Source organism: Mytilus galloprovincialis, chromosome 10 (genome assembly GCF_965363235.1).
Source record: "Mytilus galloprovincialis chromosome 10, xbMytGall1.hap1.1, whole genome shotgun sequence".
NCBI lineage: Eukaryota > Metazoa > Mollusca > Bivalvia > Mytilida > Mytilidae > Mytilus > Mytilus galloprovincialis.
Genome location: NC_134847.1, coordinates 17,516,711 through 17,531,965, shown reverse-complemented (window position 1 = coordinate 17,531,965; position 15,255 = coordinate 17,516,711). Strand labels below are relative to the sequence as shown.

Genomic DNA, 15,255 nt, shown 5'->3' with positions numbered 1-15,255 from the left:
GTACAAGTAGATTATTAAATAGACTCATTTAAGAAAACAATCATATTGCATGTGCATCATTCTGAAAGAAGAGATTTATTTTCCATCAAAAATATTCAGCATCAATAAAACTCTTAACTTTTTGTGAATACATTTATTTGACAAGCAAGAGTTGTCCATCTTAAGTTTCACAACTTACTGATTTGTTTGAATATGATTGAAACTATTCTGTATAGAAATATCCCATAGTAATATCTTGGTGAAAAAACATCCTATGTCAAATCTTGATCTTCATACTTATTTCCCATATCCATCCTTGTCCTCCAATCACCTGATCAGATATTTTCCTTGTTTTTAATCCTGAACTTTATCCTTATTTCTAAGTCAACCAGCATGACTTGTAGAAGAACCATATATATACTTTTTCAAATCCAAATCTTTGTCCTTTGGTATCCTTAGTATCTTTATTCCCTCTGAAATATGTTGGAAGTTGTAACCATATAAAGTCAGTGACTATATATAAAAACATGTTTATATAGTCATAAATAATAGCGGCAGCAAAATGTTTGCTGCATCAAAACACATGAGATAAGTAATCAAAGTTCAATTTTGTGAAAGATTATGAACGTGCAGACATCACAAAGGAGTAGGTCAGGTAAGGGCCGATTTTGGCCTCAAATTTCAGGTTCATCTAACGAAAGATTTTGGACATTTTTTAAACACTTTAAAAGTGTTTATTTCAATTGATTCAATTAGTTTATGTGAAAGATTTTAACTGATTTAGTCATTAAAAACGCTTCGATTCAAGCTTAAATATGAAAAATCTATCAAATATGCAAAATAAACTTCACTTTTCAGATGTTTTTTGTCAAAATTAAAAGTGGCTGCATCCGTGTTCATCCTCAACCTTTATATATGTTAGGTAATATCATCAAATACAACTTACATTTCAATATTATGAATGAACACGAATGCAGCCACTTTCATTTAAGACGGAAACCATCTAAAATTTAACTAAAATGCTAAAATTGTGAAGATTTCAGTAATTTAGCATGACTTAATGATGCTAGTACCTGATAAATGTGCATAGTATTGTAAAAAACAGCCCATATTTATGTAGCAGAAGTATTCTACTTTCCAGTAAATAGGTAAAAGATCACATTTTCACAATTTTGTAAAACTGCTATATTTTGGAGCCAAAAAGGGGTCTTACTGAACCTACTCCTTTATCTAGAAACAGCTTTAAGCTTACTGAAGCTTGCAATGCATGCATGATTGGGCAGAGTTTTAGGAAGAAAATTGCCCGTAAAAAAACCCCATGATTTACAATCTTAAGTATAATGTCATTTATAGATTGAAGTAGGAAATTGTAATTAACTTTTATGGTTTTTTTTGAATTTATAATAACATTTTTTTTAGAGTTTTTGATTTTTGTTAGTAACCATTTGTTTTGAGTGTGTTGAATTTTTCATATTTTGGTGGAACAGTTTAGTCATAATAGCTATATACAAAAAACGTTTTTTTTCATAATATTGTTTTGCCCTAATCATTGAAATGTTCAAGAAGTAGACTATTTTTTTTTTTTATTATTCCCAGAGTTGTTATTTGTGAGTAAGAATTTCGACTGCTTAGAGTGTACATTTTCAAACCAATGTGGGATATTTGCTTTTGGAAACACAAGTTTTCATCACAGTTTCTTATGTGCATTACAAATAAATCTTACAAAATCCTTTTTATGAAACACAGATATTATTCAAAATAATTTACTAAACTACTTTTTTTTACAACAAGGACAGCAATGGTACCATTTAGTGGGTTATTTTCGCGGGTGTAAAATTTAGCGATTTTCATTCAGTTAGGTATACGAAATATGTTGGAGGTTATTATTTTGGCAGATTCAAAACATTTATCAATACCTTTGCATATACACTTTTAATTTGGCAGAATTTATTTTGGCAATTTTGTCCTATCCCCAAAAATTTACACGCCGAGAAAATTACCCACTATACTTTATGTTCTACATCCATTGTAGATATAAGACAGTCATGCTTTTTACTTGATGATTTTATAGGAACTCCCAACCATTGTTTTGCCTGAACCTCACGGAGATGATGACGCCCCACATACACCACGTGACAGTGATGACGTTGAATCAATATCAGAAGATATTGATCTAATGTTGGGTGACAAATCTGTAGATAAAGTTAAAGACGAAAAGAAAGAAGCTGATCCTGCAGCTAAATTTGCATCTTTTGATTTCCCTGTTTATCCTCTGAATCAAACGAGAGGAAAACATGAACCATGTGGTTACATACCAATTACATTTTATTATGCCAAAAAATTCAAACCAAGAACTTTTGTTCGACAAGCAGGTAATTATAATTCTTTGTTGTCTGTCTTGATGAAGAGTTTGTATCTTTCATGAATAACTGTGTTTTCTTTAGTTAAAGTCATAAGAAACCTCAAATTAAAAAAAAATATGCATATGTTTTTTACAACTAAATGCATAGTTTTCATTATACAACTTATGTACATATACTTGTTTCTGAGGAAAGTTCTTTAATTTGTCCACATTTAGAAGAAGTTTACTTATTTTTAATTGCTTGCTTCCAGGAAGCAATTCGCCGACATATTTTCCGTATGCATAGTGACCTGTGCGTAACCCTCCTCGTAAAAATCCGGTGATCGCAATACGCATGAATCTGTTATTAAAATAAACAATTATCTGATTGTACATGTTAAACACGTGCTCGATACCCATGCTTTTTGTTATTTATTTACTATAAGGTGACAATCGGTAAACTTCGGCTTCAAAACACGGCATTTAATGAGCAGCCATATTTGTTAAATCATAACAGACAGAGAGAGAAAAAATTGACGATTATACGATATATTTGCGTAAAAAATGATAAAATCGTGCACAGAGGACTAAATTTATGATATATACATGCATTGGTTCAAGAATTGGCTAAACATTATTTTTCACCACTCACTGGTTTCATATGACTTTAAGGGGGCTCCTGGGTATAAATCAATTTTTTTTTCTAATATAGGATTTTACTATATTTTTTTATAAATGAACTTTATCATATACTTAAAAGAAAAATGAAATAAAAAAACGGGGTAACCGTTCATTAAAGCTCACAATCTGCCTCTGGAAGAAGCATTCATTTTTATTAATGTCCTTTTTTTCTGTTGAACTAACAGGAGAAATAGAGGTAATATCCAAATAAAAAAATATCCTAATTACAGAAATCGCTTAAATTTTACTATTATTTAGTTTATGTACAGCTTATTTGAAAACAATAATAAAAAATATAGGTCACCGATGAGTTAAAAAAGATATTTCAAATTTAATGCAACAAAAATGGCATTTTTGCTCCAAAGAGAGATAATTTGGAGCATTTTCAATGATATAAACATTTTGAAAGTCAACTTGGACCAACCCAATCGATTTTTAGGGTTGATTTTTGTACCATATCATAAAGTAATAACTAATAGTGTAATAAATAAAATTTGTAATGAAAAAATAAAGGTTTAATTTTTTGCTAAAATTTTTGTACCCACAAGCCACCTTAATTTGAATTTTTATCTATATAAAGGCTTACCAAACTTTATATAGAGTTCCCTGTCATTTTGTTTTTTGAAATTCCCCATTGGTGTCATGGTTGTTGGATCACCTCAAGTGAGGGATGTTATGTGTCTAACCAACTAAATTTTGCAAATACTTCTCTTAAATTTCTGTTTTTCAAATGATGTTCAACTTAAAAGAAAACACACTAGTCAAAGGGCAAATTTGGTTGTGGGATATTTGCCTCAGTTGCTGTCATAAAAGACTGAGATACAGAAGTTTATCTAGCAGGTAGCCATACATGATGCCATAAAGGTGCCAGCTATTCTAAAATTTTTGAATATAAACTCATTATAGATGTAATGGACATAACTGAAAGTACTCTTTTTCTAAAGTAAAAGCCCATTTTGTTCATAATATTTTTATTGTTTGCTCATTTGTTACTGATTTCTTCGCTTTGTCAATTCTAATATTCCTGTCTTAAAGAAAATATAGGTATGTATTTTATTTACAATTTATTTACAGGTACAATGCCCTTCAATGACCTTGTATTTGAAGTTGCTGGTATTGACTTGACATCATGGAAGAGAGATGATATGTTTAGAGAGTTCGCTGACGAGGCATTGTCAGCCATTTCTTTTTCACCAGAGGTTAAGACACCAGAACCACCCAAACCTAAAACTCCCGAGCCACCAAAACCCAAAACACCAGAACCACCAAAGCCGCAAACACCTGAACTTCAAAAGCCACCTTCACCAGCCAAATCACCTGTCAGATCTCCTGTGAAAGAGGTAAGAATAGTTACACTAGAATATTCTACCTACTCCACAAAGTAGTGCACATGTGTAAGCTTATGACAGTTTGTTAATACGTGATGCTGTAAATGCAGAAATTATTATGTGCATTTATTATTGCTTATTTTGAAGAAAGAACTATATAAAAAATTATTGCAATACTCCAGGAGTTACATAATTTGCATTTTAAAAAGAAAATAATTCTGAATTAACAGTAATTAGATATCCATTAAGTGTTTTGTTTCTTCAGAAAGATAGACATTGTTTATTGTGTTACTATCTTTGTTGCTTGTTGTATAAGTTCAAATAATTTAATATTTTCAATAATTTCTATCATTGAAATTTGTGTATTTTTTTAAGACATTGACTTGTTTTAATTATTCAATGTTATGTTAAAGACATATTTTAGAAGTATGCAACAATTATTGATTTATTGTATTTCATGAATAAATAAAATAAATATTGTCTACAATCTATATTTTTCTTTTTAAGGAAATGGTGAAGAAATCTGATGTTGAAAGTTTGGTATATAAACATAATGCTGAATTAGAACTTGTGCAACAAGAATATGAGTAAGTCTCAAATCTCACTAGTACAGAAACACTGGTGATTGCCAGATTGATGTAGTGAACATCTTAGAGCATTTGCAAGATCGTAACTAGTATTTTTTATGAGTACATGTTTAGTCGCTGACCTTGTTTAGTCCTTTTACAGGTTCTGTCACTTTAAATCAAAGACAAAAGGAACTGGTCTTCAACACGATATATACCAAGTTACCTACAAAATTCAGAACAAGGCTTGACCATGTACTAGATTAACACAATCTATAAATATCACTCAATATAAATAAACTATCATGGCTTTGAATGTATATCCTATAAGATGTACTTGCTTTTGGAATAAAGTATTATTTATTTATTTGATGCTGAAATGAACACAAGGGGCTGTCCCATTGAAAAGTCCTATATATGTAAACACCGGATTTACAGCTTGAAGTCAAGCCTGCATCAATCAACAATGAACTTCTTATGAGAGTAATTCATTTCTTTCTGCTTTTTAATAACAGAAAGAGATTGCAGTCTTTGATGGAAAATATGCATGAAATGCAACAAACTCAGGAACAACAGAAACAACAGTTGGAGCAACAACAAAAACAACAGAAACAGCGCCCACCTCTGGTACATCAACGACCAGTATCATCAGAGAGTAGGAAATCTGCAGGAAGTACTGGAAGGAAATCAGCCAATCAGAACCAAGCTCCTCCTCCTAAATCTCCTGCCAGATTGTCTCCAAGAGTTCCCTCCCCTGACAAGAAACATGAGGTTCCTGTCCATGAACAGCCACCACCAGTACAGAAACTTGTAGAAATGTAAGTTGGTTCTATTTTTTTGTTTATGAAAAATAAAAATGCTCATTTCTTATGACTTTTTTTATTATGAGAAACATAATTTGAAGGTTGTCACACAGTTACAATATAATTCATTTAAAACCATCTGCATACCGCAGAAAACAGAATTGGATAATGATCGATTTTGTTTTTGAAAATATTGATTGTTTCTTAAAAAAAAATTAAAGTGAAAAATTAAAAGGTTCTATTATATTGTTTTACACTTCTAATATATCAGCTATTCCTTTTAATCTATATCATATGAATATAAATAAAAAGATGTGGTATGAGGACCATTGAGACAACCCTCCATCCAAGTCACAATGCATGTAAAGTTATCTATTATTGGTCAAAGTACAGCCTTCAATGAATGTATGATCCATTATCACTGAACTAGTTTACATATTTGTTTAGGGGCCAGCTGAAGGACGCAATCTTGGTGCAGGAGTTTCTCTCGCTGCATTAAAGACCCATTGGTGGCCTTTGGCTGTTGTCTGCTCTATGGTCGGGTTGTCGTCTCTTTGAAACATTCCCCATTTCCATTCTAAATTTTATTTCATAAACATTTTGAATTACAGATCGGATTCTGTTGATCGTATTCCACAACAATCTCAATCTCATCCACCACCTCCTCATAGACCTCGTAAAACACTGAAACCAATAGCTTCCAGACAGAATGTAACCTCAGCTCCAGCTTCTCAACAACCAGATAAACATATCGCTACAGGAGTCCCTGAAGATGTAAGTACAGTTATCTCCCCTCCATAATTTTTTTAAACAATTTTAGAAAAAAGATGTATTGCTGTCATCTTTCTTGACATTTTTTCTGAATTTATTTAAAATTTTTCTGTGTAACTTTTGTAACTCCTCTGATTCACATTGAAGGAGTCTGCTGGATTGATGTATATAAACTTGTTTAATGTGACCACTTAAAAATGTGCCAGCCCATGTCAGAAACCTTCTCATTGGATTGTACTCGTTTCTTTTTGTCCTTAAGGGAATTTAGTGTTGATTTAAAATCTTCAAGCATCTTATTAAGGAGGCTCACAAAAATTTCAGAAAAAATTAAAAGGAGTAGGTTCAGTAAGACCCCTTTTTGGCCTCAAAATATAGCAGTTTTAGAAAATTGTGAAAATGTAATCGTTTAGATATTTATTGCAAAGTAGAATGCTTCTGCTACATAAATATGGGCTGTTTTTGACAAAACAAGGCACATATATCGGGTACTAGCATCATAAAGTCATGCTAAATTACTGAAATCTTCACAAATGTAGCATTTTAGTTAAATTTTAGACGGTTTTCGTCTGAAATGAAAGTGGCCGCATTCGTGTTCATTCATAATATTGAAATGTAAGTTGTATTTGATGATAATACATAATATATATAAAGGTTGAGGATGAACACGGATGCGGCCACTTTCATTTTTGACAAAATTCATCTGAAAAGTGACGATTTTTGGCATATTTGATAGATTTTTCATATTTAAGCTTGAATCAGGGCGTTTTAAATGACTTATTAAGTTAAAATCTTCCCCATTAACTAATTGAATCAATTGAAATAGACACTTAAGTGTTTAGAAAGTGTCTAAAATCTTTCGTTAGATGAACTTGAAAATTGAGGCCGAAATCGGCCCTTACCGGACCTACTCCTTTGAATTTTCATTACAAATTTTATTCATTACACTATTAGTTATAACTTTATGATATGGTACAAAAAGCAACCCAAAAAATCGATTCGGATTGGCCCTAGATGACTTTTAAAATGTTTATATCATTGAAAAAGCTCCAAATTATCTCCCTTTGGTGCAAAAATGACATTTTTTGGCATTAAAATTGAAATATCTTTTTTAACACATAGGTGACCTATATTTTTTATTATTGTTTTCAAATAAGCTGTACATAAACTAAATAATTGTAAAATTAAAGCGATTTCTGTAATTAGGTTATTTTTTTATTTCGATATTACCCATATTTCTCCTATTAGTTCAACAGAAAAAAAAAGGACATTAACAAAAATGTATGCTTCTTTCGGAGGCAGATTGTGAGCTTAAATAAACGGTGACCCCATATTTTTATTTTATTTTTCTATTAGGTATAGGATGAAGTTAATTTATAGAATAAAATAGCGAAATCCTATATTAGAAAAAAAAGTTGATTTATACCCGTGAGCCCCCTTAAAATTATTCACAATTTGTCTAGAAAAAAGGACTTGACACTTTAAAAAGAAACTTTTCTTTACTTAAAAACCATATATTACACCTCTAAATGTTTGTTTAAAACTAGGTCAAAATAGTTCTACAAAAAATATTTTCTGTAATGGATACATTGGTTTTCCAGTTCTTTGAGCGCCTTCAGTTCTTTGAAGATGAAAGCAAACAACATAAGAAAGAAATGATGGAAAAGACAACTAAGGCCATCAGGGATGATTTAGAAAAGAAACTGGCTGGTCAGCATAAACTAAGTAAACATGAGGAAGAAATTTATGATGCTTTAAAAGGTAAGCAAGTTACTGTGGATTCATTTATTTTCATGGGTACCAATTTTCGTTGATTAAGTAAAACCTGCATGTTCGTGGATATTTAATTTCGTGGTTTTCACCGTTTTGCATAAATATTCATACAAGCCTATAGAAAATTTGTCATTTGTTGAACATTTAATTTCGTGGTTCAAATGTACTCACGAAATAAACGAAAATTGATATCCAAAGAATAATAATGAATCCACAGTATTGTCATAATTGATATAAATATTTTAGACATTAGACAGAAGTGGACTGCCTTATTGCTGAGGTCTTGAAAAATCAATTGTGTTTGACTTGAAAATGAGAATTAAATTGGCTATGTTGTAATTTTTCATTGTAAAAATATGTTACTAATAACTTAGTAAATTTTAGATAGCTGAACATTGATTTTAACTTTATTTATGTGGTGAAATTATTGATAGGATTAAAATGATCTTAGAGAAAATTTATTATATTTGTCCACAAAAATAAAAAATGATACTTTATTATTCCACCTTTTACATTTTGCTGCCTGTGATAGATAATTTTCTGGGGTATCTTATTCTTATACATTAGGTAATTTTTGTTTTTTGTTTTTTTGTTATACTATTAATGCATATATTGCAATGTCAATAAAACCCAAATAAAATTTAAAAATCATTAAATCCTTTTTCAATTTCAGATGTCACTTTACCAGCTTTATTTATGCCATTTAAAACAGGAACAATATTTAATCCAAGAGCTCATCAGTATTTCCATGCCACAGGTAAATATTGTATATATTCATACTGTGAGATGGTTTATTTCCATCTGTTGCAATTCATTAAAACTCTGACATAATTGTTATATTCTGTTTCATTCAATATAGACCACTTTTGAGTTATGTCCTTTACTGGAAAAAGTTTGTCAATTATTTATTTTTTCAACAATTCCAGGGGGATTCCCTGAACATGGGAAGGAAGTGACGATGCCCCTTAACACAAGAATGATGTTCACTAAAACCTAAATTTTTGACAAAAATGCAAACAATCTGAAAGTTGTCTTTGTACAACAGGTATAAAAATTGATTTAGCAGTGTCACAGCCAAGTCAGTAGTGCACATGAATATAATGCATATTTTATTAATGACTTTCAAATGTATTTTGCAATCCTTTCTATGTGTTTTTTTTTTGCTAAGTTTTATAACTAGTGATCAAATATGGTAATTCAATTTAATATAAAGTATGCATGTTCAGGACACTATAGATATTGTATGAATATCCTTTAACCTTTTGACCAAATGATCAGTTTAGTGATCCTCTAATATAGGTATGGGATAAATACATGTATATGTCAATTCGCTGTTTCAGAATCTAACAAAGATTTATGGGTAATTTCATTGCTCTTATTCGAAAAAGAGAACAAGAACAGGCCATTGGTTAAATTTCCATTGTTTAGGATGCTTGTTCGCCAATCACAATGTTCTGGTGTACTCTTATGAATTTTGTTTTATCCAAAATGCATTAGATTCTGAAACAGCCTTTCAAGTAAAAAGTCACAAATATTATAGGTAAAAATCTTAAAAAGCTGTGATATCTTTAAATAACAAGTCATGAATTACTGATCATTAGCTTATAGAAACAGTGTTTTATCTTTTCCAGGGTCGACTGATTTGAGGTTGTCACAACCACCCTCTATGTTCCAGTTACCACCGCTACCTACCAAAAGTGTATCCTTTAATAATATAATAATTACCGTACAGAAGTTTTAAGCTACCAATGGGTAATTAGTAATACTAGATAAAATTCACAAGGTTTTTTTCATAAAAAAATGTCTGCCTAAGATATAGGCAGGAAATTATACATTAACATTTTTAATGATATTTAGATAAATTGTACCAGAAGTTTGCATATTTGAGCCATACACCCATTTTAGATATAGCTTTTGGTTAAATAAATTGGAAAAACAGTCATGTCCATTTACTTGCTCTTATCTAAACCTCAAATTGAGAAAGTGAGTTAAAATGAATTATAAATGACATTTAATTTTCAAATCACTATTCCTGATATTAAAATTCATTATTTCAGTAGAGTTCTTAAAGCTAAAAAATATAGAATATAGAATGTTAAGATATGACATTAATAATAATCAAATATACTTTGTATTATGTTCTGAATAAAACTTTTCCTTAACTGATTCACAGAGAATGTCTGTGGTTAATTTATTTGAACTGAGTAGAAACTTTTCAAGTCGAGGCCAAGCTTGGTTAATGGAGAAATATATTCAACAACAGGAACCAGTAGCAAACGTGCATGGAGTTGTCCCCCATACACCTGTACCAACAATTACTAATGCCTCCCGTGGTCAGTCAGCACCCCAACAAGATAAAGTGTCGTCTGGAATGAACTCAAACCAAAGTCAAATAAACAGTGTACGAGATCCTAGAGAATTAGATGCAGAGATGGAAATGGAAATGGAATGAGCCATGTGACTATTAAAATGTGTCATGTGACTATTAATAATGTGTCATGTGACTATGAACAATGTGTCATGCGACTTTATTATATGTCATGTGACTAATAATAATGTGTCATGTGACTATTAATAATATGTCATGTGACTATTAAAAATGTGTGTTATGTGACTATTGATAATGTGTCATGTGCCTATTAATTATGTGTCATGTGACTATTAATAATGTGTTATTTGACTATTAATAATGAGTCATGTGACTTTTAAATATGAGGCATGTGACTATTAATAATTTGTCATGTGACTATTAATAATTGTCATGTGACTATTTATAATGTGTCATGTGACTATTTATAATGTGTCATGTGACTATTTATAATGTGTTATGTGACTATTAATAATGTGTCATGACTCATGTGGCTATCAATAATGTGTCATGCGATTGATATCAATAAGTCATGTGATTATGATATTTGAAAAAGGATATTTCAAACTATTTTTATATTTGACAAGAGTTGTGAAGATTGATTCGAACCAGGGTTACAGGGACTATTTAAAGATAATTTCCTGTATTTTTTCGAGTATTTTTGTTATTCTATGCAGTATGAAAGATCTAAGCTTTTTTCTTCAACAGCCTTAAATAAAAAATATTGGAAAAAGTTTTTTTACCGTGAGAGGATAACCGTAACATTCTTAAAAAGATGCATTCCTAAAATCCAGGAACTAATACAGTTAAGTTGTCAACTTCTGCTTGATCTCATTATTTCGACCATTTACAGCGAAAGCTTGAAATTTCAGAATTGCATCTATTTTCAACTTTATATATATGATAAGTAATCTTGCTGTAGATAATTTATATTACCAGTACTGTGAGAACTAACTTTTGTAAACAAGTTTTTCCTGCAACTAATCAGATCAATTTGATCAGATTGTAAATGAATTTTAGAATGCACAAGTAAAACAGCTTGTTTCAGGTTGGATTTTTTTTTTACCAAATAGGGACAGATTTAGGTCGAATAATTTTGTAACAATTTAAGTAACTTGATCAGCAAATGAATGACCTCTGTTCTTATGCAAGTCTTCTCTCTATAAAAGTAATGTTGAAAATTTATATTATATATTTGGAAATGACTTTTTTTTTTATATGAAGTTTTTGTAATCATGGTTTTGACAACAATTTATTGGTTTATATCACTTATCTTGAAGTTTCGCATTTTCTTCTCAGTTTCCATATATTTTAAAGTTTTTTATTCTTATATTGGAAATGCATTTTGACAATATTTAGTGCATTTTGATTCTATAATATGACTGGTAAACATGTTTTGTAAGCAATGACTGTGATATTTTTGTTTCTTTTTATTTATTTATCTATTGTGCATATTATATAACTATCGTCCAATAAAAAAAATACTTGTATTTAAGAATTCCAATTTTATTGTACTCTTAAGCTGTTATTTTTTTTTTTACTCTGCTTTAAAATTTACAAATGAATTTATGTAAAGTATTTACTTTTCTAGATATTGAGTCTTGTGTTTGATTGTCCAAACAATCTACAAAAATAGGTCTGCATAGCCTTTTTTTATTCCCATGTGTCTTTATTTTACGATTATATTATATAAGGACATCAGAAAATCGTAAGACCTTACAAATGTTTGTATGCCAAAAATAAAGTTATTTAACAATATGAGCCTCCTTGACACATCCAAAATGTTGATTCTTTTCTGAAAAGTTTAAACTTTTAAATTATCAATTCAAAACTATAATTTTCTCCCTTATGTTATTATCCAGATATCCCAAACTGTGTGTAAAAATATCAGGGTTAAGGATGACGCATAATTTTATATGTCGGTCTCAACAGTTTTAACATGCTTTTTGTCCACCATAATGATATACTTAACAAATTCATATTTTTTATGATATATGTCTATAAATTTAAAATTTAAAAATATATACATGTATGTGATGTTATGCATTTGTTGAAATACAGATAATCTATATGTTTTATATGTTTTTTGTCTCTTATATTAAAAAAATAAGATACATAAAATTGAAAATGGAAATGGGAAATGTGTCAAAGAGACAACAACCTGACCATAGAACAGACAACAGCAGAAGGTCACCAATAGGTCTTCAATGCAGCGGGAGAAACTCCCGCACACGGAGGTGTCATTCAGCTGGCCCCTAAACAAATATCTATACTAGTACAGGGAAAAATGGACGCCATACTAAACTCTGAATTTTAAACAAGAAACTAAAATTGAAAATCATACAAGACTAACAAAGGCCAGAGGCTCCTGACTTTGGACAGGCGCAAAAATGTGGTGGGGTTAAACATGTTTATGAGTACTCAACCCTACCCCTATACCCCTAGTCAATGTAGAAAAGTAAACGCATAACAATACGCACATTTAAAATTCAGTTCAAGAGAAGTCCGAGTCTGATGTCAGAAAGATGAAACCAAAGAAAATAAACAAAATACCTCTGTCTGTCAATCCACCTGTATATCCGTCAGTCAATCCATCCATCTGTCAGTCCATCCATCCTCCAGTCCGTCCCATGAATATTTTTCGTCCCATTTTTCTCAGGAACTACATTTCAAGGATTTCTGAAATTTGCTTTCAGGGTTTATATAAGTCAGCTATACCGTGTCAAGATTCAACAACTTCCTGTTTACTGAACACATGACATATGACATCCAAGTTGAAAAATTTTCGTAACATTATTCTCAGGAACTACCTTACAAGGATTTCTTAAAAATGGCTTCAGGGTTATAAGTCACTTATACCATGTGATGCATTTTCAGATTCATCCATCAACAACTTCCTGTTTACTAAACTCTTAAATCATTTTACACACGACAACCAAGTTGAAAATTTTTGTCACATTTTTCTCAGAAACTACATTACAAGGATTTCTGAAATTTGGTTTAGGGTTTATCTATATGTCAGCTTTATCGTGTGATGCATTTTCAGATTCATCACTCAACAACTTCCTGTTTACTGTCAAGTATTGAGGCGGTGGTATAATCAGTGATCAGTAGCTCACCGTTTCACTTGTTCTTTCTTTTTTTCACCCTTCAACTGGGGTTTCCTTCCGTCCCAGTAATTACCATCACATTTCATTAGATGCTACAAGTCTGAGCTGCATGAAATTTGTTATTTTTCTGTATGACATGGTTTCAGATTACCGTAGTTGCACATATACAATACTTCCTGTTTACCCAATTCTTGTATATTATAGCAACAGACAGGCCATAAATAACATACTGACCGTGCAAGGGCTGTATAGCCAGTCAAGGTCGTTAAAGACTTCCATCATCATAAATAACATTATTCATCACATTTTTTGGGGATATACAAATCAGGCCTTCCTGAAATTTGTTATCGGGCTTCCTTGATCATGCCTAACCCTGTAATGCCTAATGGGTTTTCAGAGTAATTTCTCTGCGCTTCTGGCAAATGAACAGATTAGATTACCTTTCCAAAATGTTCCTGTGGGTCTTTTCTTGTGCGTTTAGCTTTGGTTCAAGTTTTCAGTGTTGTTTTTATTAACTGTTAGTCTTTTCTTTTGGCTTTGGCATTTTCCTTCTTTTTTATACCTGCTTTGATGATGTGTCCCCTTTTTAAGAGTACTGTTGATGCATTATTTGTAGGATACAATTTTTATATGCCGTGTCAAAATTTTGACGAGACGTATTATGGTATACAAATGTCCTTCCGTCTGTCTGTCCGGCATAAACATGTAGCACCGTAACTTAAGAACGACTTATCCAAATTTCATGAAACTTTATATAGTTGTTTCTTATGATAGTCAAATGATCTGTATAGTTTTTGGTGAAAATAAGATAAAACTTTTTGAGTTACAGCACTTTGTAACGAAAACAGGGGTGTGTTTTTTTCACATTTCGCACCTTATCTCAAAAACGATTTTTGATTATTGCTTAAAACTTTACACACTTCTTAGTTATATTAATCTTAAGATCTGTATACTTTTTGGTGATGATTCAAAATTTCATTTTTAAGTTATTCAGTATTTTGTAAAAAAGGGGGAGGGTTTTTTTACATGTCGCGCTGCATCTCAAAAAAGATTTATGATTATTGCTTTAAACTTTACACACTTCTTTGTTATATTAATCTAAAGATCTGTATACTTTTTGGTTTTCAAAATTTTATTTTAGTGGTATTTAGTTTTTTGTAAAAAAACAAACAGGAGGGGTTTCACATGTCCCGCCGTATCTCAAAAACAATATATGGTTATTGCTTAAAACTTTCTCAGAAACTATTTATGATTTTGCAAAAAACTTCTACACAAGACGACGGGCGTATCATGCGCTCATGGCGCAGCTGTTTATTGTGGATTCAGTGGTAGAAGGTAAACAAGGTTTTTAAATGTACCATGAAGTACACATATTTTCTACAGGCTGGTAGACAAATCCATGAAATCAAAATTAATATCCATAAAATTACAAGTTGTCCTCAATATAGGACAATAAGAATTCATGAACATAAATGAATCCACCATAATTAAAAACAAGGAATGTGTCAGAGACAGAGACCGTGAACCCAAGCAGAGAA

The 15,255-nt window shown here is 31.0% G+C and overlaps 1 protein-coding gene across 2 annotated transcripts in view; it reads left to right on the top strand.

The window, feature by feature from the left end:
* Positions 1-12,685, top strand: part of LOC143049946 (uncharacterized) — a 28,455-nt gene extending 15,770 nt beyond the window's left edge. For both annotated transcript variants that reach the window (XM_076223722.1, XM_076223721.1), the window contains exons 13-21: positions 2,051-2,351; positions 4,076-4,341; positions 4,837-4,916; positions 5,411-5,713; positions 6,310-6,472; positions 8,068-8,227; positions 8,913-8,996; positions 9,871-9,938; positions 10,413-12,685. In XM_076223722.1, the coding sequence (XP_076079837.1) occupies positions 2,051-2,351; positions 4,076-4,341; positions 4,837-4,916; positions 5,411-5,713; positions 6,310-6,472; positions 8,068-8,227; positions 8,913-8,996; positions 9,871-9,938; positions 10,413-10,691 (1,704 nt within the window). In that variant the 3' untranslated portion in view covers positions 10,692-12,685. The remainder of the gene's footprint in view (positions 1-2,050; positions 2,352-4,075; positions 4,342-4,836; positions 4,917-5,410; positions 5,714-6,309; positions 6,473-8,067; positions 8,228-8,912; positions 8,997-9,870; positions 9,939-10,412) is intronic.
* The last annotated feature ends 2,570 nt before the right edge of the window (positions 12,686-15,255 follow it).